A 23,111-nucleotide genomic window follows, 5' to 3' on the forward strand; every position below is an offset into this window, starting at 1 on the left:
GGGCCGGCCTTGGGGAGAGGCTTTCTCCATTCTTTAATCCAGCCTTTCTGCCACTAATTAGGTAGAAATAGAAGTGGTTCTCACTGATGCTATCACCCCAAAACCTCCCCCACCTCCAACATTTGTATGTTCTCTGTCAGTAGAGTTGCAAGGTACTTTGGACAAGCAAATTTATTACCGCTACAAAGGAAATAATTAGTTTGCTCAATGCTCCCCCACCACCACCACCTTTTTTCCTGCAACTGTGATTAAGTACATGAGGTGCTACTTTGTGGAAGCTTTTGTTCTATTGTCAGAGTGTAGAGAAGAAAGCCAGAGAAAGACTGGCTGAAGCATTTTCTTTCTTCCTCTCACATTATGTTCTTAAAGCATCATCTCTTGGGTATCAAAGTATCTCAAAGAGAGAAAGAAAAGAAATAAGAGACACTAAACCACACATTATCACTAACTTACTGCTCTGAGCCAGGCCCCAGGAAGAGGTGGAGGCAGCTTGAGCCCATAAGATGTGTTAAACTGGCCATTTTCATTTCATTTCTTATCCCTAAACCCCCCAATTTTTCCACAATCAATATTTAATAGAAACCACTACTTTTTAATTTAGACATATTTGAACACTTTATTACAGTTTCTCTGATTTTTTTTTTTCGTATACCTTACTTTTAGGAACATTAAAAAATACACCCAATTAAACAGCCAGTTTCTTACATTGCTATATTCTTAACAGGAAATGGAAAAAGTCCTCTCTTTTAAATTGAGAGCAGCTTGTAATTTGCAGCTGACATTTAACGGTGCCTTTGAGTGGAGGAGGACTCGGATGCATTGTAGTTCAGAACCACCTAAGATCAGAAAAGTAAAAAAAAAAAAAAAGGCAGAAATATGTCTTTAATATCCCTTTCATTGATTGTTTTGTAATATCATCATGGAATCATTTTTCTTACTTGTGAGTCCTGTTTTGGAATTTTGTCTGAATTCAGGTCAGCCCACTCATGCCGTAAGGAGTAACATCATTTCATAGGGTCAGGGCACATATAAAATCCCCCTGAATAGTATTGAAAAATGCATTCACCAAGTTCAAAAGCATCTCTTAAAGGCTGTCTCCAGTACTGAGGACAGTTCTCCATGCCAGGTGAAGGCCCATCACTTTGGTGGGATCAGGTGGCCACAAGCCCTGTGTGAGTTGGAGAATGGAAGGGTGTTGGTGGTGCTGTTCTCAACAGACAGCCTCTGTCCTTTTCTCTCTCCCGCTCCTGCTCAGGCGACTCCTATAGCAGCAGCCCAGCCAGCACACCCATGGGGAGCATTGAGTCCCTCTCCTCTCACTCCTCTGAACAAAACAGCACGACAAAGTCCACCTCCTGCCAGCCCAGGGAGAAGTCCGGAGGGATTCCCTGGATTGCATCCCCGTCACCGTCCAATGGACAGAAAAGTCTTGGTCTCTGGACAACTAGTCCTGAATCCAGTTCTAGAGAAGATGCAACCAAAACGGATGCAGAGTCAGATTGCCAGAGCGTGGCCTCCGTCACCAGCCCAGGGGACGTTTCCCCACGCAGAGACCTGGCCAAGAAAGGGTCTCATGGGACTTCAGGACAGAAAAGAGCCTCAGCTACCTTCCTCAGGTCCCTCGCTGCCGCTGAAGGTGAGCCCGAGTGGAGCTTACGCAAGATGTCATTATCTCCGTGCCACTTGCCGGATTGTTCCGCGTGATTAATCAAGGGAGAAGTTAATGGGGCAGAAACGAATGATGCTTATCTAGTTTGTTCCTGAGCTGGGATTTTTCAGACTCCTCTGCGCTGAGACTTTTCCCCTGGCTCTCTCTATCTCCGTGAGGTGATGTCTTTGTAATTGCTGTCGATTCTGATCTCCCTGGGTGATGGGCAGCCGTGCTGAGGAACATTCTGTACCGTCTCATTTGGGCTCAAAGAAGAATGCTTCCTTTTGTTAGGCGCATGGGCTGTGTTATTGCTATTATTTTCTCTAATAACACCTTGCCTGTTTTTCTTTTGGGTTTTCTTTTCTAGGAAACAAGAGCTATAGCGGTTCCACTCAAAGCTTAACTTCCATAGGTTCCAAAGAGACGCCTAAAGCCCCACCAAACCCAGACCTGCCTCCAAAAATGTGCAGGAGGTTAAGGCTAGACACGGCCTCGAGCAACGGCTACCAGCGACCGGGCTCCATGTAAGTGAGAGTGAGTTTGCTGGGTCTGCCAGGGGGTGCATGGGGCTGAGGTATCCAGCGGAGCCCTTGGCGCTTCCTCCACTGAATGTCTCATCTGGGGAGTGGATGTAGCCAACTTCTGTAGGACCCTGCTCTCTTCTAAGTGTGATGTGGAAGCTACAGTAGCCTTAGGATATATCTAAACTACTCATGGGCAGGCACGTCAAGTACTTTCCTTAGATGCAGGACTATAGCTTAATTTAAGGACATGAAAATCTATATCATAAAAGCCTAAGCGACCATTATGGCGGAATGACCAGTCGCTATGATGCACATTGTCCACCAGGGGGTAGACGCTCAACTCAGGAGCTGCCCCCTGGTGGTCCGTGCGCTCCTGCAAGGGGAGAGCCGCTCAGCCAGAAGTTGGGCTCATGGCAGCGGACGTGGCAGGTGCCTTTCCTGCTGCCTCCGTGGCATCGCTAAGGAAAGAGCAACGAGCCAAGCAGTAAGGAGCAGTGAGCAGGTGGGCGGTAAGGAGCGAGGGGTCCCAGACTGCGAGAGGGCACAGTCCTGGCTGAAGGACCCACCCTTCCTCCCCCTCAGCCCCCCCAGTGCATGAATATTGTGCACCGGGCCTCTAGTAGATGTATAATAGAGTAGCTATGGGCTCCAAAGCTAGAAACCTTCCTATAAAAGCTGAACATCAACTTGTCAACTGAGGAGACTGTGGTGCCAGGCCCAGATGACAGTCCCTCCTCCCCCTGCCCAACCTTTCTGTTAGAAATAAACTGCTTTCTGGCTGTGAAAGTTGGCTTTCTCTCCTCCTGGTCATATGTCTCCTGTCTGAGAACTCACTGATTTAAAAAAGCTCTTAGACAACAAGGAACGTTGATAGGCAAATGAAGTCAATCCTTCTAATCAAAAGAAACGACCCAGAAGTGTAGAGACTGAGAAGGTAGGGTAGGGTACATAGATGTGAGCAGAAAGGGGGTCAAAGAGGAGAAAATGGGAACCTGCATAAACAACTAAACAAAATCCAAAGAGGCTTTTGCTGAGCCTTTCCAAGTGCTGTATTGGCTATCACTAGGCCTCCTGACACATGTTATCATCCACTGTATCCAGTGGGTTGTATAAACCATTTTAGAGATGATGGGAATTGATACTCAGAAAATTTAAGGATTTCACAATATTGCATATCGAGTTACTTCAATTAAAAATACTAATAAAATTTTAAAAAGAGAATTTAAGGAACCAATCCACATACCCTCAGCTAGTAAGTGTAGAGCTGGGATCCTAACCCAGGGTTCCTCGCTTGAATCTGTGCTCTACATACTATTAATGCCCATGTTCAATATCGTGGTATTCCTGACATTTAAATTTTCCCTCAAAAGTCCAGTAAGACATTTTACTGAGATTGTTTCCATACAGAGTGTCTTAAATTCATTTGTTCCTCCCTTTCTCTGACACAAACCTTTTGGTTTCAGAGTGTGTTTAACACATATTATCTCTCTGGGTCAGAAATTTAACTGTCATGATATAGATAAGTATATTGGTAAATCTATCTGCTCCCCAGTGTGTGTGGTTCTAGCCACTAAGGAAATTAAATTTTAAGCCAATATGTCAAAGGAGATGGGAAAACATAAACTCCATCCTTTGTGAGGGAAAGAGAAGAGCTTCTGTTTTGTTATTTTACTGGCAGTAAAAGATGAGATTAATGAGAGAGCGTACATTCTGTGTCAGGTTCTGAGAGAATTTTTCAAAGAAATAAAATAGATTTTAAAAATCTAGAATACCAAGGAATTTGATATCTCTTCTGGTATAGCTGGAAACATTTCTAATTACTGAAGGTGGCTTAGTTTTCATTTTTTTCACCCTCTACCTAATTTTATCACCTCTTTACAGACCATGCCCCTCCTCCCCCAAGATTTGAAACAAGATTTGATTCCACAAATTTATTTATTGGCCATATTTTCAGAGTTATCTCTTCCTATATTATGGGAACTGTGTTCAAATATTAAAGGATACACGAAGTAGTTTTGTCTTAGCCATCAGAATGAACAATTCTTTTGTCAGATAGATTTGATTTTTCTCTTGTGGCTTTACAGCAGTCTATACTATTGTTGCCTGGAGCAAAGTAAGGAGAAAATGCTCCTTTTTACTGCTCCCACTTTTCTGAGGTAGAAAAAAATGAGGATAGCAAGATCTCCAGAAAGGGTAGCTGTAGGTTTATTACAATTTGATACTCCATGAGCTGGAGATCAGAGCTGAAACTTTCTCCCACGTTAAACCTTAAAACAATGAAAAGTCAGGTCAAATTTTGGGGACAGTTCTTAAGTAATCACTTTTGTTTTGATTAACTGATAACTCTGAATTTCATTTTGAACTGAATGATTTTCTAGTTGATTTAATGAAACTTGCATTGTCAAATTATTTTTCAGTGTGGCAGCGAAAGCCCAACTGTTTGAAAATGTTGGTTCAGTTAAGCCAGTTTCTTCTGGGCGGTAAGTCTTCAAAACAAAGTAAAATAAATAAATAAAATAGTGGTGAGGTCGTTGCCTTGTGTGGACATGGTGGGTCATCTTTGACAGCTCTGCCCCCAATTCTGCAGATGGTCAAGTTCACATTCACTGTCTCTTCATGAGGAAGAGGTCATGTCTGAGAACAGCACTTAGTGTCTCAGACTGTGAAGGTGATGCTTCATCTGCTAAAATCTTCATAAAGGAAGAGTTCTAAAAAAAACAGGTCTTCCAGAAGACACAAGTTGCTTTAACCCTTTGCACACCAGAGACTCCTTTGGTAACAGTTAGTGGAAATTTTTCAAAAATACATACCTGACTTTGAAATTATAGAATTTTTTCTAGAAGCTGTTTTATTGTTGTTGTTGTTACTGTTTCCAAAGCCTAGAAAGGCCCTCACATATTATTGCTTTAAAGTCCCCAGAGTTGGTATCTTTCAAGGATGTTGGTCAGTGCATTGTGTTCATATGGCAGATTGCAGACTATTTGCATGGATCTTACCTCTGCTTAGCATCTTTAACTTCTTCCTTCTTTATAAAGGCATGGTGAAGACTAGGCAACATGCCTGTCAGAGCCAATGTCATTGATCTGTGAAACTGTCATCATTTTTAGGCCTTAGTGGGAGGGATTTAACCTTGTGCTTGTCTGTGCAGCTACATGGTTGAATTGCTCCACTAGATGGAGCCCTTTTATTAGGAAGCTCTAAACAGATAACTCAAGTCCTGTAATCAGAGATGATCCCACAGAGCTTTAAAACAGCCAGCTATGGAAGTAAATCATAATGCTGTCGTATCATAAAGATATCCTCAAATGTTCAACAATCAATCTGTGCATTTTTAATATGCTTTTACATTCTAAATACTGCTATAAATCAACTTCTGATGACGGTCAGCAATCACGGTCTTTGTCAACAGCACTGTGGACCATGTAACTTTTCACCAAGAGACAGGGACCGAGGAACACAGTGGACTTCACATTCAGTTCTTGGTCCCACCACTCCCTATGTGTATAATCTTGGAGTTACAGAAGAAATCTATTGTTTCTATAAAATGAAAGTCACAATTCTGTTTTTGCCTAGTTGTTGTAAATTTCAAATACAAAGCAATCTATTTGGCAGGTTCTCCACAGATGATCTTTACAATAACAACTTATTGTTATGATAATCTTTATTGAAACTACTGAAGCTATTCAAGCTTCTAATTAACATATTGATAATACTTAAACATTAACTCTTTAACAGTTACCTGGTACTTTTTGGTACCATTCAATACAGCTGAACAACAGAAAGTTGAAAGCATTTCCCTTACTAAGCTCCTACAGTGCTTATTTCCTGGTCCTTCTAGGGAACTCAGGGTAACCCTAGAATTGGACCTTGAAGAATGCTAGAACCAGTAGTAAGTAGTAGGAAGACTAGTTATGTTTGTGGAAGAGACCCATAAGGAGATTCTAGTGCAGTGGTTCTCAACCTTCCTAATGCTACCACCCTTTAATACAGTTTCTCATGTTGTGGTGACCCCCAATTTCATTGTTACAAATTGAACATAATTAAAGCATAGTGATTAATCAAAAAAACAATATGTAATTATATATGTGTTTTCCGATGGTCTTAGGCGACCCCTGTGAAAGGGTCATTTGACCCCCAAAGGGGTCGCGACCCACAGGTTGAGAACTGCTGTTCTAATACATGATCCTGAGCAACAGAAAAGTAACATCTCTGGGAGCCCCCACAGGCGCGTTGGGAATCATTGAGCAAAGGGGTGATCTAATCAGTGATACACCCAACAGATCATTCCAAGTGGATTTTCTAGGAGTTGTGAAGAGGAGAGTACAGTTAACCATGTAGGATGGAATTGGTCAGATTTAAAGGTCTTACATAGAGCAGTAACAAAAGCATGAAAAGCAATAAGGAGAACTTTATGGATAGGATCAGGATTTGGCAACTGCTTTGATACTGGGAATGAAGATTCCAAGTCTTTGAGACTGAGTGTCAGAAACAATGGCAGTTTAGTTTCTGGTCTCAGCCTGTGATTACATGGAAGAGAGGAAAGTTCTGGCCATAATGTTTGAGGAGCCTGAGGAACATCGAGAAGCTGGTAGACGGTGTGGAGTTTGCCATTTGAGAGACTTCTCAGTTTCTCTGTGTAGATGAAGGTGGGGCTTGCTGAGTGTACAGGAAAAATGCCTGAGCATTGATTGGTCTTTGGGGAATGGTTTCATTTAAAGGTCTAGCAAAGAGCAACGTGAAGGAATGATCAGAAGGAACAGGTATCATCAACATGGTAGAAGCTGCAAAAAGTCAAGGACACCATTGGAAGAGGAAACTGGTTTTCACCCCTCAGACATATCTTACTTCTTGGGATTTTAAAAAAATATTATCTGTATGCATGTCCACTTCCTTCAGCAGTGAAATTCTCAGCAACCAGAAAGTGTGAGGGAGTGCATGTGTGTGTGTGTGTTTATCATTGTTAAGTGACGCTCCAGAAAACACCGTATCAGTTGCTTTTTGGTGACTTTTTTATTTTGCTTATAGTTAAGTCAGCATTGACCCTATCAAACCTTTGTAAATCTGCCCATCAGCATTAGGCAGCATTTGGCATTGGACTGGGACTTGTGATCAGGTCACCTTCCACAGGAAGAGGGAAGAAATGGCTTTCAGGGCAGTAGGTGTTATTATCTTACGCTGCCATGCACGAAGAAGCAGGGATTTCAGAATCCTTTGCAAAGGATGTTAGACGCTTCTGAAGAGAGACTTGGTAGCTGACAGTGTTATTTCGCATCCTCTTCAGTACACCGAGGCAGTAACAGAGGCAGCATTAGCACTTGGAGAGGAAACTTCACTGCCACAGAAGTCTGCATTAAATCATCAGAGCTCTCTGCTGAGTTAACACCTGCAGTTACGGAGCTCAGCAGAGAAAATTACACCTGTCTAGACACACGCACAGATAATTGAGAAGTCATGACAAGTATTTTTTGTACTGTGTATTTTTGACACATTTAACAATATCCATTTATTTCGTGATATAATTATTCTGCTTGCCTCCTCCCGCCACGTAATCTTATCAAATGGCTGAAGCTTTAATAAAAATAGTTTAGTTGCCTTTTCAAGTGCTCTTTCAAAAATTATAATATTGTAAGTATTGTCATACCTTAATCATTTCTATAACTCTGGACGTTGTTTTCTTATGCATCTTTTAATTTATTTTAAGGACTCAAAGCAATAAGACTTTGTGTTCATTGGAGGAAATTACTACTGTTAGGAAACTTGAATTCTTATAAAATATTTACATATTTTTAAAGAAATGGCTCTACAACCCTTAATTATACCATATATCAGATCAAATGATTATATTTGACTAGAAGGTTAATAGGAAAAAAACTAATAGTTTTTCCTACTTGAGATTACCTTCTTCTGATTCTTAGAAGTCTTAAGGACTTGGCAGCATCCTCTACCCCCACCTCCCACCCATGTCAACCAGCACACCCATGTGCATGCCGACCCGCATGCATGCGCACACGCACACACAGCTCTTCTTTAGGGCAGTGCCCTGTCTTCTCTGGGTGCCTGCATTCCTCAGTTCTCCCTTAATGAAGCCACGTTTCATTGGGATGTGGGCTGGTGGTCATTGCCCCGCCCGGCTGCTGCGGGCTCCCCTAGCCAACTTTCTAAAGTACAGCCTGAGCCTCACCTCCTATGAAGCTGACACTGGGGGCAGGGCCGGAGTTTTCCTCCATAAGCTTTCCAGTCTTCAGATATCCATTTGGGAACCCTGGTCTCAATGACCTACCCTCCCCTGGAAGTGTAGAGGTTAGAGTCCCAGCCGTGGGCAAACTACGGCCCGCGGGCCGAATCCGGCCCGTTTGAAATGAATAAAACTAAAAAAAAAAAAAGACCGTACCCTTTTATGTAATGATGTTTACTTTGAATTTATATTAGTTCACACAAACACTCCATCCATGCTTTTGTTCCGGCCCTCCAGTCCAGTTTAAGAACCCATTGTGGCCCTTGAGTCAAAAAGTTTGCCCACCCCTGGGTTAGACTCAGGGTCAGGCTCCAACGGGGAAAAGAAATCATGTAACACTGGTGCTTTAAGAGATCTGCGTGACAAGTCCTGCTGATGCTTGTCTGCTGATAAAGTGCTGGAGCCAAAGGAAAGAGAGACAAGGGCCCCTTGACTTTTGAAAAGGACTCGTCTCGTAGAAAAAGAGCCCAGAGCATTCCTCGCCCCCCCTCACCCTCTTCTTTTTTTTCCTACTCATTTCTTCAAGAAATATTTAATGAGTTTTACTACCAGGCTTCAGGCATGGCTCATGGAGGTTACATTCCGATTAGAAGAGAAGATAACAGACTAACAGATACTGCTGCTGTGCAGTCTTCTGAGGGTCTGGTAATTGCCGGGGCAGCTGTTTTAGAGTGTGCGCAGGGAAGACATGACCTTCAGCAAAGCTCAGGGAATTTAAGAGGAACAGAAGTGCATAGCCCCTAAGGATCAAGAGGAAAACATCACAGAGCCAGGGCTCAGCTGGCCTGAGCGGGGATGAGTTTGGCATGTTTGAGGAGGTGAAAGGGCTAGGGCAGTGATGGCGAACCTACGACACGCGTGTCAGAGGTGACACACGAACTCATTTTTTTTGGTTGATTTTTCTTTGTTAAATGGCATTTAAATATATAAAATACATATCAAAAATATAAGTCTTTGTTTTACTATGGTTGCAAATATCAAAAAATTTCTAAATGTGACACGGCACCAGAGTTAAGTTAGGGTTTTTCGAAATGCTGACATGCCGAGCTCAAAAGGTTCGCCATCACTGGTCTGGGGGGACTGGAGCCCAGCAGGTGAACAGAGGCAAGAGAACTGACAGGCACCCGATTGTGCGTGGAATGGAGCTAGAGTTGGTCACCCATTAGAGCAGTGGTTCTCAACCTTCTGGCCCTTTAAATACAGTTCCTCATGTTGTGGCCCAACCATAAAATTATTTTCGTTGCTACTTCATAAGTGTAATGTTGCTACTGTTATGAATCGTAATGTAAATATCTGATATGCAGGATGGTCTTAGGCGACCCCTGTGAAAGGGTCGTTCGACCGCCACAGGGGTCGCGACCCACAGGTTGAGAACCGCTGTGTTAGAGGGTTGTTCTCTGGGAAATAGCATGATCCTCAGAACCTGTTCCAAGCTGCCCTCTGGCTTCCCTGTAGAGAATAGATCACAAGGCGACAGAACGGGAAGCCTAGAGGATTTAGGGTGGTGGGAAGCCAGTCAGTGAGTCACACCACACATGATTTTGGCATGGACATGGGTGGTGGAGATGCTGAGAAGTAAGTGGAGCCGGGAGGAGTTCCCGTCTTACCAAGGTAAATGGATGTTGCAGAGTAAAGATGACTTGGCTGATGATTTGATTAGCGACCTCAGATGATGATGGCTTTTTAGTGTTGGCTCAAGTGCTTTTAAATAGAACTCACAGAAAACTCTGAAGTTCTGGCTTCTCTTGGGAAACCAGAGTATGTGGCTGTATGGAACCTGAATTCCCATATGGTCCAGCTGTTGGGAGCTGAGTGTTGGCTTCCCTTCCTAAGAGATGGGTATGCCCCCTGGTTTGCAAAGCCTCTATCTGTCCCCATCATCGCCCTGACAAGGAGGCCACTGTTGTTGGCCATTTACTATCAACTTATCCATCATGCTTACTTAACTCATTTACTATACTTATTAGACATTTTAATTTGGGGATCTCACCTCTGCTAATCTGAAATTAAAGTGGAGGAAAAAAAGCTTTAGGGTATAGCTGCAAAACAGCCTATTTACCAACAATTAAATAATGGCATTCTTTAAAACAAACTTAGGCTGTGGTTACACTTGGAGGCATTGCCTGCAAACATTAGATGAGCTTTTGGTTTGCTTTCCATGTTTTCTGATCACATACCTGTGTTCAGTTTGTGGAAAATGCACTTTGCACACTTACATGTGCCTTTTGTGTATATTATTCTCCGATTACAACCAGAAACTAATATCATTTTTAAGATAATTTGAACTATACATGTATTTATTTTGAGTTGTGGTTTTTACAACTCGCCTTTTACTCTTTCAGCCAAGCCAAAGCCATGTACTCCTGTCAAGCAGAGCACAGCCACGAGCTCTCCTTCCCACAGGGGGCGCTCTTTTCTAATGGTAAGTGCACCCAGCGCCTCCCCTTAAGGGATCGTGTAGAGATCAGAGTCTAAAGTGGAAGCCAGGAGACTCAGAATCTAGTGAGGCCCTGCCCCTCATGACCTGCACCAATGAACACATCAGATTCCTCTGGACCCCAGCTTCCTCCCCTATGTGTTTGTGAGTGTGTGTGTGTGGGGGGGGGGGGGGGGGGGGGGGGGGGGGGGGGAGCTCGGGATCTAGGGTGGAGGGAGGATGGGAGAAATTGGCTGATTGATTATAAGAATGCAAAGGACATTTCCACCTTGAAAGAAGCTGTGACATTGTTTTGTGGATTCATGCAGACTGATGTGGGTGGATTCTTACCCATTTGTGTATATAATTATTTGAAGCTAATGCTGAGTGAGTCACATTACCTTTTTATTTTTTTTTTCTAGTGTACCCATCAGTGGAACCAGGATGGTTGAAGGCAACTTATGAAGGCAAAACAGGACTAGTCCCAGAAAATTATGTTGTCTTCCTCTAATACTATTTAGTGGATGGCAGTATCTTCATGGTATCCATGGTAACAAGTAATACGTGCTATGATTTTATCTGACACAGATATGGCAATCAGCCCACTAAATGAAAACAGACAATTTCTATCAAGTCCTACACCAGCAGACTATGTAGCTCCCTATTAATGGAAAAGGAAAAAAAAACGTTTAAATTGTTTGCCATTCTTTTTATTATTTTTTTTTACCCGTTTCTTGTCTTAAAATATCTTTCTTTTTGATAAGTAAGTTTCCACAATGACTCCATAACAATTGAGAATCTCAAATACTGTATAAGCACTATATCCCAGAAATTTGAAAACTAGAAATTTGATATAAGGATTTGGGGATCTGCCCTTCACTGTCTGGTATTCTCTGAGAAACCTTGAAATCGTTACTTAAAAATGTAATGTAAACTGTTCTTTTATGATTTTTTTCTTTAAAAAATATACTGCTTTTATATATGATTGTTTTGCTGGTCCTAAGCATTTCAAGGAAATAAGTTTTTTTTTTCATGTAACTTTATTTTTGTTTACCAAGGAAGATGATAATACTCAAAAGCAATGATGTATATAATGCCTGTAAATGAAGCCAAAATAAGTCATACACTGAGTCCACTGGAAACACTCCATCCCGCATCCAGACGCCTTCCATAGGCTTTGAGTAGGGACCAGCGAACTATTTCTGTGAAGGCCTGATAGTGAATATCGTGTCTTTTGCAAGCCCTATAGTCTCCATCACAATACGTAACTGCCATCATAGCAGAAAGCAGCCATAGACAATAAGGAAACAGATCGGGGAAGCTGTGAGCCAACACAACTTTATATATGGACCCACCCTGAAACTTGAAGATCACATAATTATCTTGACACAAAATAGTCCTCTTTGACCATTTTCAGCTGCTGGATCATACAAAAACAGGCAGCAGGTCCAATGTGACTCATGGATCGTGGTTTGCTGAGCCCTGGTTTAGAGGATGTGTAAAACTACCTTTATTACTTAGGGATTTCTATGAAATTTTACTACATTACATACAAATACTGATAAATTAAATGCACATAGTAGCATCATAATAGCATCACAAAAGCATAATTACCGTCCGTGTGAGGAAAACAATGTAAAAGTGTAGGTGTACAACTTAAATTCTACTTGTAACATTAAAGTGTCAAAGAATTCTGTTGATACCTAATTTTGGCTGATGAGAAATTCTCTCATCAAATGATCAAGAAATTTTTAAGATACTAGTAGAGAAGCTATGCCTTCTAAAGTCTGCTTAGTTGAAACAACGTAAGCATAAAGGTACAGGACTCTTAAATTATTTTGAACCACAACATTTTTAAAGGTTTTATCATTTTTAGCAGGAATAAAATGTGTACATGATTTTTTAAAATGCCATTCAATTTACAGTCTTTATTAGGAATTTCACTGAATTTATAGAGCATAGAAATTTACTACCCATTTATATATGCCGTCAACAGCTGGTCACGCATTTCTGTTATTTCAATAATTCTATTTCAGTAATTCTAATATATTATTTCTATAAATATTTGCATGTGGCAAAGAGCCTTTCTTCTCAAGATTTCAAAAAGCTGTTTACCTGTCATTTAACTGCCACAGCGCAGGCCCACTGGGCTATATTTTACTTGTTACTTCAGAGTTCTCCACTGTACAGGCACTCAGGTATTGACTGTATAAAACTCTTTTTATGTGATATTATAATCTGTAATCTCAGTCTCTTCTACTTTAAATTAATGTCTCCAGAGTTAATAGAATATACACTCACATATGCATGTACACACTATGCCTTGGAGCGTTTATGCTTTTAAAATTAAAAATGGAAACATAGAGTAGAATTTAAAAAATAAAGAGAATAACAGTAGGTGGGGTCACAACCAGAAATAAATATCAGTGCATTGGAATGAAAAACTATTTAATGTTATAAAAATTAGTAATATAATGAAAAAATCTGATAAATGTTTCTCTCTCTCTCTCTTTCTTTCTTTTTTTTGCTTTCCTCCTGCTGTTCATTTTTTGTACACGATAATTGGGTGTTGCTAGAGCTTCTTGATCTCTAGACCCTTGGTGGCCTTTATTATTAATAATAGCTTTGCCGACACCCTCGACTACCCTCTGCTGGAACAGAAGGTTGTCTTTCCGCAGTACCTGCCAGTCCCTTAGTCTATACAGCGCTGTCACTGTGACCACCCTTGCCATCGTCTGGCATCCTACCAGATTAGAACCTCTTAAAAGCAAATTGATTTTCTTTCATAGACCAACCTGACTCCAAAAAGAGATTCAGAATTCTATTTCACTTGCTGCTGCACAAGGAAATCTCACCCTTCATTGTATTTTCACACAGACCAGAGTGTTCCTGCCTCTGAGTTGTCTGCGAGCTAATTTCAGTCAGGAATTAAGCTTTTGCTGTCTAGGTAGGATGTGGCATGGAGCGCTTTCTCCTGGTGAGGCGTGCCTGTGGCAGTACGTGCTGTGGTCCCTTTTTTGAAACAAGCTACAAAAGTGCTTCTTCAAATCGTGTTTTTTGTTTGAAGTGTTGATCTTACAGATTTTTGAGGATGGTTCTTTTTTTTCTTCATACCGAGTACACGTGTAAGCACGTCATGGCTCTATACAGGCTGTCCCCAAAAAATGTGTACGCACTTTAACAGCTAACAGCTCAATTTTGAAAATGAAATGCATTTTAGTAAACACTGTCTTTATAATTATTCAGAGTGTGTGTATACATTTTGGGGGATACCCTATATATCGGAGATAGACTACAACTGCTTTTCTCATGAAATGAATTTCCTGCAGATAAGGTGTTTATGAGCAGAGGGAAAATCTAAACATGTGCTCTGCATCACAATATTAATTACACAAGAAGGTAATGCCAATCATTGGGAGATCAGATTCCAAAGTGTAACAGCATTTCAATGATAAAACCTTAGCTTGTCAGAGACAATGAGAAGCTGTTAGAATTGCTGCATCCACACCCTCCAGGCACACATGTGGATTCCAATCGCTGGTTACAGTATAATCCAGTGATGGTGAACCTATGACACGCGTGTCAGAGGTGACACGTGAACTCATTTTTTTGGTTGATTTTTCTTTGTTAAATGGCATTTAAATATGTAAAATAAATATCAAAAATATAAATCTTTGTTTTACTATGGTTGCAAAGATCAAAAAATTTCTATATGTGACACGGCACCAGAGTTAAGTTAGGGTTTTTCAAAATGCTGACACGCCGAGCTCAAAAGGTTCGCCATCACTGGCATACTCAGTATGAAGGTGAGGTTGATGAGTCTAAGTCAGTCATCTTGGGTGTTGTGTGAAAATATCCCCAAGGACAAACATTTATGTATGTAACAGGTGACTCCTTTTGTGCCATAACTCTACCAAGTTGAAAGAAACTAGTCCATCAACTGAAGGCTTATGCTGCTCTGTGAATATATATGTCTGAACAGTAAAATAATGCTTGTATTCCTGTAGCGCCCACGAAGGATGAGGAAGCGCCATTGCTTCTTGTTTGATGTGAATGGTTTTGCTAATTGAGTCAGCACTCTGTGCTTTGTAATATGAATGAATGCAACCAGGTTTCTCAACAATAGCTCAATTGCTGGGTCTTTCAGAGATGGTGGAGGGAAAAAAAGTACCTTACCATACAATCCCTAATGATCCAGGTTCCCAAATAGGGAAAATAAAGATACATACTGACTTTTATTCTTATTCTAGATATTTGGTTTTACATGTTGTGGCATGCTTTCTAAATTTCCACCATGTTGTAAGAAAAATAAACCTGGCGCGTTAATCCTGTGAAGGTGTCCCTGCTGACCTCCCGCCCAGCCTCATCCTTCAGCTCTGTGTCTGATGTGAGAGAGGATATCATCCATGTGGATGCTGGTGCAGAAGAGACCCACAGAGCCTTTCTTCAAACACCTTCATTTTGTTAACGAGCCCCTTGAATTAGCATCTAAAGCCCCAATTTGATTTATACTTTACTGGCTGACGTTAGAGGCAGAGCAATTTAGCAGATTTTGTTCTTTGGTTTTAACATATATTTCTAATTTGTAGCTGTTACTCTGACCTAAAAACACTGAGTGGGACCTAAAAAATATATCCCCTGGTAAAGAGACTTGACCATTGTCCAAACGTTATTTTGCTCTTGACTAGAGATTTTTCACTTAGGGTAGAAATTGCTATTTAATTTTGCCTTTTATCTTCCAAAATCAAAACATATTTCACAAATGAGGTTAACCTTCCTGAATAGTATATATCCTATTCTGGCTGTCTCCTGTTAAACCACAGACTTATCAATTTCAGGTATTTATTACCTAGTCTCACATCTCCTGAACACATTCATTGTATTCTTCATTGTTACCAATTCCTTCCTGCTTCAGATGTGCAGGTCCCACTTGGTGGTAACCTTGTACAAACCCAGACTTATGAATGACATGGACTTTTAGAAGATCCGATCAATAAATAGGATTTTAAAAAAATGTTTAGTGCAGCTGCATCCACTGTTATAAATAAGGAATCTCAATAAGAATGCTGACAGCACTCACAACAAGCCAGGCAAAAAACTGATCTTCACTAGACCAATGCTTAGAAGCAGTTGTATGAGGTAGGGATGTAGTAGGTCACCACTTCTCCCCTGGCACTCACGAGAGAGGTGCCAAGTTCAAAGCTGATTATTTCTTGGAACTATAGGGAGAGATGGAGTCTGTGTGTTTACTGAGGAATCCCCAAAGGCAGGTGCCATTTACAATGATTACAAACATAGATCCTCCATCACCATAGATGTGCATGTATAGGTCTACATGAGGAATTTAAGTGTTGGAAGTGCGTGTGGGCTGAAGGTGCCAATGCCATGTTAACTAGAAGACCATTTTCTCCCCTTGTGTATTATCTGCCACCTCTCAGCAGTGTTCCCCATGGTTTTTACCTTCCAGGGTTGAGAGCAACCCAGCTTCGCCTTGAATCCACTCAGTCTCTAAAATTGCAACGTGCATTGTTCAGTATGTGGCAGCATTGTTAGCGGTTTTATATCTGCCTCTGTATCTTCACTCACCTGTCTTTTACAGAGCACACTGTTAAAATCTGAGGTATCACCACGTATTGAGAGCCATGATTTCAGGAGTCTTCTTGAACTCTGCGCTGAAACCTTTACAGATAAATAGGGCGTTTGTCAGGGAAGACGACTGTTTTTTAAATTCAGAATCCTATTTATATACTGTTAAAATTTGAGGTACTATAGTTTATGTAAAAGTTGAATATTTAGATATTATATTTTAGTACTAGGAATTTCTTTGCATCCATTAACATGACAAGTTAAGTAATAAATATGATGAAAATGATTGTCAGTAAATTATCATATTGAATTTTTTGTTTATTTTGTAGTGTTTCTGTATTTATCTGCACTTTGTGTATATATATACACACATATACAAAATGTAAATAACCTCATGTTATTTCTAATCTAATTTGCCACAATTTCTTTGATGTATGTTTACACTGTATTTTAAATTTCTTTAAAAATAAACGATGTAAACAAACTTTAATTTAGCCTTTGTACTTGACGACCTACTGCCTTGGAGAGCAGCAGTCTTGGATTCATATGGAGAGAAAACAAAGTTTCAGGTACTGTGAATGGTCATTGGGTGTGGCTGAGTAGAAGATCAGCAGAACTGATCACTTTTTCTTGAAAATTGAACCATTTCTCAAGAAATTGGCATTATGAAAGATCAGGAACATGTTAATGTTGGTACCTATTAATGCAGGTGTCTACAGGAGGAAGAAATAAACAGGCTATAATCAAAATACCAACTATAATAGATATGCAGGCTTACCTGAAAACATGTTTGGAAAAGTTTGTAAGTATGCTATGGGAGAAGTATCAGCATGCAAATACCCCCTTAGATTTTTATTAATTTTATGAAACTTTTGGTCACTATTTGACTTCTAGCTAAATTTTGCTTTCCTGTGTAAAAATAACAAAAGTATGTATTTTATGTTGCTCAATTGATTGTTAGCGTACAGTAAATCACCTAGCAAAAACTAAGCCTGACAGGTTAATAATAGGACCATTGGGCATACAACCTGTTTTTCTCCAGTGGATTGTGGCTTTCATTATTACCAGAGGAGAAACAATAAAATCATGATATAAGGATGTGGTCTCATTAAGCTGACAGTGTAGGTAAGTGTGGTATTTGGATCCTCCCATAACCATATCAAAATTACAACTAACCTACAGAACAACCATCATTCAGAACTGCCTGAAACCTAGCTAAATAGAATTCCTACAACTAAAGATATAAAGAAGAAGCCACATCAAGACTGGTAGGAGGGATGGAGATGGTCTGGTCCCCCACCCACATGTGGCAGATAAAAATGGGGAGGGATCTCTCAGATGCAGAGGTCCTCCAGCCCAGGCCCCCTAACTCAGGGTTCTAGTGTGAGGAAGAGAAATCCCCATAACTTTTGGCTGAAAAAAAGCAGTGGGGATTGAGGCTGAGTGAGATGGAGGGCTCTGAAGTCCCAGGCCTTCCTGTTAAAGGGCCCAAGCACAGACTTACATGCTCTAGTTCCAGCACTGGGGCACCAGGGACATATGAGGAGAAACTAAATTGTCTGGCATCAGAGTGAAAGATGGAGAGGCCATGTTCCTTTTCAACTCCCCTCCCCCCTCAAGCCAGCAGGTGGGTGCCATATCTAAGTCTCCATCAACCTGGAAAATACTGTTTGCCCCACTTGGTGATTCACTGAGATCTTGCCACACCCAACTTGTGGGCCCACCCAAGAAGATTCCAGCCTGTCTTGTATGGAAACAGTTCCTGCTTCATATTTGCCTAAAATTTCTCAAATAAGCAGCATTTGGCCTTGGCATGCCTTGTACCCCTTGCTAAGTGGCTCCAGGCCTGACACTAGCAACAGCTAGCCTTGGTGCATAGCTTGGCCTTTCCTGGGCACCTCCAAGTCAAGCACAAATAGCAGCCATCTGCAGATAACTTTGTAGCTCAAACCTAATAGCCCCAGGCAGGGCACAGGTGGCAGCTGACTTTGACTTGCACTTCCCAGGAGGCCCCTAGAGCCAGCAAAATGGGTGAACAGCTTCAGACCACCCAAGTTCCTACACTAGGTACAAACTAAAGTGGTGGACTCAGCAGACACAAGTAACTTGCTCTGTGTGGTTCACCCTGCACAGCTGATCCTCAATGGTGGTCGAAGCCAGGCCTCACAGACAATCGGCCTTGGGGTAAATCTTTCCCATTGAGGTGCCAACAGCAAACAAGGCTCAAATACAAAACAAGGATATAGCCCACATGAGGGGCTCACCTAGAGAACCCAACTTGGGTGATTGGGCAAACTAAAGGGGTGGACTCAGCAGACACAAGTAACTCTTGCTCTGTGTGGTTCACCCCTGCACAGCTGATCCTCAATGGTGGTCGAAGCCAGGCCTCACAGACAATCGGCCTTGGGGTAAATCTTTCCCATTGAGGTGCCAACAGCAAACAAGGCTCAAATACAAAACAAGGATATAGCCCACATGAGGGGCTCACCTAGAGAGCCCAACTTGGGTGATTGGGGAGGCTGTGCCACCACCCTATAGGACACCTACTAATAAGGCCACTTTACCAAGTCCAGGAGACATAGAAGTTCTACTTAGTACATAGAAACAAACAGCAAGGCAGCAAAAATGGGGAGACAAAGAAACGTCCCAAATGAAAGAACAGAACAAAACTCCGGAAAAAGAACTAAACAAATGGAGACAAGCAATCTACTAGATGCAGATTGTTTATAAGGGTGCTCAATGAACTTAGGGGAAGAGTAGATGAACTTAAAACTTCAACAAAGAGGAAAAGAAAAAGGAGATTAAAAACATAAAAAATAACCAGTCAGAAATGAAGACTACATTATAGGCAGTCAGCAGTGGAACATATGAAGTTAAGGGTCAAATCAGTGATTTGGAAGATAAGAAAGCAGAAAACACCCAATCAGAACAACAAAAAGAATAAAGAATGTTAAAAAAATGATAGTAAAAGGAGCCTCCAGAACAATTTCAAGCATACCCAACATTCACTTCATGCCAGAAGGAGAAGAGAGAGAGCAAGGAATTAAAAGCCTTGACTTACAAGTCCAGGGAGACATACAAGTCCAGGAAGTGTGGGGTCTCATACAAGATGAACCAAAGAAGCGCACATCAAAACACATTATTATTAAAGTGCCAAAAGTTGAAGACAAAGAGAATCATAAAAGCAGCAAAAGAATAGCAGTTACCTACAAGGGCGCTCCCATAAGACTTCAGCTGATTTGCAGGCCAGACAGAACTGGCAAGAAATATTCAAAGTAATGGAGAGCAAGGACCTACAACCAAGATTACCCAGCAAAGCTATTATTTAGAATCAAAGAACAGATAGCTTCCCAGACAAGAAAAAGCTAAAGGAGTTTATCACCACCAAACCAGTATAATAATAAATGTTAATGGGTCTTCTTTAAAAAGAAGAAAAAGATAAAAATATGAATAATAAAATGGCAATAAATATATATCTATCAACATTTCCTTTAAATGCAAATGAATGAAATGCTATCAAAAGACATATATAGGCTAAATGGATAACAAAACAAGACCCTTACATATGCTGTCTACAAGAGACTCACATCAGGTTGAAAGACACGCACCTGGACTGAAAGTAAAGGGACAGAAAAAGATATTTCGTGAAAATGAAAACAAACAAAAGCTGAGGTAGCAATACTTACACCAGACAATTAAATCTAAAAAAACAAAATAAACGAGCAAGCAGACCTAAACAGACCCATAGGTGCAGAGAACACTTTGATGGTTGTCTTATGGGAGGGGGTTGGGGAATGGGTGAAAATGGTGAAGGGATTAAGAAGTACAAATTGATAGTTACAGAATAGTCATGGGGATGTACAGTATAGGGAATATAGTCAATATTTTAATAAATATATGGTGTCAGATACTGGAAATATTGGGGTGATCACTTAGTTTTATAATGTCTAGTCACTGTGTTGTACACCTGAAACTAACATAATAGTATTGCAATTGAGAAATTTCAAAAAATTTAGAGTAAAAAATTGCCCTGGCCGGATGGCTGTTGGCTGGAGCATCATACTGTACACAAAAAAAGTTGCGGGTTCACTTCCTGTCAGGACACATACCTAGATTGGGGGTTTGATGCCTGGTAGAGGTGCATGCAGGAGGCAACCAATTAATGTTTCTCTCTCACATCAATGCCCCTCTTTCTCTCTCTCTTCCTTACTCTCTATCTAAAAATCAATAAATTCATCCAGAGGCAAGAATAAAAGAAATAATAATTAAATAAATAAATAAAATAAAAATAATGACACAAAACCTGTTGAAATAAAAATGTTAATATGAATAATTTCCAGTATGATTAAGTAGGAAAGGGCTGTTTGAAACTGTTGGGTTAAAAGAAATTGACCTAGGTGAAACTCTTATAACTAATATTTTGGAAATAATAAAAACACACTAGCTCCCAACAGCCAAAGCTGGAATGATATCAGCAAAAACAATGTGCTATGGGTAGTTGGATTACAGCCCAAAGTATAAAATATCCATGAATCTACACTGATATAAATGGCAAATGTTGTTTATATAAATAAATGTACAATAGGAGAGAAAAGACAAATATTCTTTAGGTTAGAACTTCAAATACTAATTGGAATTGCATTACTCTTCCACTTAGGGGACAGAGTTTCACCATCTCCATATGAGGATGGGTTAGACTCAGTGACTAACTTCAAAAAATAGAGAGTGGAAAACATTAACATTAGCAGTATCATGTAGTTACCTTGTAATCCATAATATGATGTGATAGTGGTAGAAGAGCATATCTTTCCCAAAACTCATATCCTTAGTCTAATCATAAGAAAGACATCAGACACATCCAGATGAGGGACATTGTACAGGACAGATCCTTGGCCAATACTTCTCAAGAATGTCAAGGTCGTGAAAAATAGGAAAATACTAAGAAACTGTCATAGGTCACAGGAGATGGGAGACCAGACACCTAAGTGCAATGTGGATCCTGGATTGGATCCTGGAAAGGAAAGAAGATAGAAATGGTAAAACTGGGGATGTCCAAATAAAGTCTAAAGTTTAGTTGCTTTTATTCAAGACTTAAATACTTTCACTTGTTTTCCCACTAAATCAGGATCTGTGCACACGACATATTCCCCGCTGAGTCCCAGGCCCTAGGTCAGAGCTTGGTATATAGTCCGGTCAACTCCTCTCATTAAATGAGTGAATTTATTAAGAAAGGAACAGTCATTGTAAACTCAGAATTTAGAGAATGCAGTTGCAGGCTTGTGTGTTTTTTTTAAAATTTATATATATTTTTATTGATTTCAGAGAGGAAGGGAGAGGGAGAGATAGAAACATCAATGATGAGAGAGAATCACTGATTGAGCCTGCAACCCAGGCATGTGCCCTTGACCGGAATTGAACCTGGGACCCTTCAGTCCACAGGTTGATGCACTATCCACTGAGCCAAACCAGTTAGGGCAGCTTGTGTTGTTTTTATTCTGTCTCTCCTTGTCCAAGAATTGTGGAATCTATTCTTTAACATTATATTAATGCACAGTTCTACCCTGGAGTTTTCTATATTGATGGGAAAAACATACCCCTAAATACATGAATAGTATGTGTTCTTAAGGACAGAGATTAGACACAGATTTGCTCTTCTCACTGCAAGACCTATTAAAGCTTGTTTGATGAGCTGGATGATTTGGGAGTGACATTGAAGAACTCATTCTCCTAAACCATTAAATATAAAATCAACCCATTTTTTTTAAATTAAGCTATGGTAATTTACAGTTGAATTTCTTGGGCCAACGAAGTAGTGTTATTAAATTTAAATTTTGCACAGCTAAAAATCAAGAAGCAAAAATCTTTCCCAATTTTCTTATATAACAGTTCTTGCCATTAAAAAAAAAATATATGTGTGGATGAGAACATTTGAAATCTCATTGTATAGGATACTCTTGGGAACATAAATCCCCCAAATACTGATCAAATGCTGTTTCTGGGTGATTTGAGTAAATGAGCCAGGCATAGCATTCAGCACAACTCTACTTATTGACAGAAATAAGTTATCTGAAATATGCTACTTCTCCAAATTTCCAGGAGCCAGTCTATTAAAAGGAAATCCCAGGGTCACCCTGGGCTAGAGAAAGGAAAATGATAACATCTCAATTCACATCAGAGATTTTAATATTCACTGAGTCACCTATCCACAGACAAGCAGATTTTGCACAAAATGAGCCTTCAGTTGCCTTGGCAACTTGCAAGCATTTTTGGAAAAACAGGCACAATCATTTCTGCAAACGAATTTTATTTGGAACTCAATATGTTAAACAAATACAAGGCAAGCTCTACGTGTGTGTTGGGAATGCCTTCTCTTCCTCCATCTGGCCCACAGCCTCTGTGGCAATTTTATGGAAGCCTTAGGATTTTAAGAGTAAGGATTGGAAATGACCGGTTGGTGACCACTGGCTAACTTACTCATTCTGCTAACTAGGAAACTGAAGGTCATATCAACATGTTTTCAGCAGAATCATGTACTTTTATTGCTGCTGTGATCTGACCACTAACTTTTTTAATGTATGGGGAGGGCAGATAACTTCTCATACACTTTGATCCTTAAAGAGTCTAGCTATATTTGGAAAGGATCTCCCCTGGTGGGTATACACCGAGCAAGAAGGCAAAAGGTAAGATTCAGTCATCCTT

General features: G+C 40.5%; 1 protein-coding gene across 1 annotated transcript in view; it reads left to right on the forward strand.

Annotated features, from left to right (window-relative positions):
* ARHGAP42 (Rho GTPase activating protein 42) overlaps positions 1-13,314 on the forward strand; it is a 248,988-nt gene extending 235,674 nt beyond the window's left edge. Inside the window, exons 19-23 of the mRNA XM_014544570.1 lie at positions 1,256-1,636; positions 2,019-2,175; positions 4,593-4,655; positions 10,753-10,832; positions 11,249-13,314. Of these exons, the coding sequence (XP_014400056.1) occupies positions 1,256-1,636; positions 2,019-2,175; positions 4,593-4,655; positions 10,753-10,832; positions 11,249-11,337 (770 nt within the window). The 3' untranslated portion in view covers positions 11,338-13,314. The remainder of the gene's footprint in view (positions 1-1,255; positions 1,637-2,018; positions 2,176-4,592; positions 4,656-10,752; positions 10,833-11,248) is intronic.
* Positions 13,315-23,111: the final 9,797 nt, after the last annotated feature.

This window comes from Myotis brandtii, unplaced genomic scaffold, assembly GCF_000412655.1.
Source record: "Myotis brandtii unplaced genomic scaffold, ASM41265v1 scaffold37, whole genome shotgun sequence".
NCBI classification, from domain to species: Eukaryota; Metazoa; Chordata; class Mammalia; order Chiroptera; family Vespertilionidae; genus Myotis; species Myotis brandtii.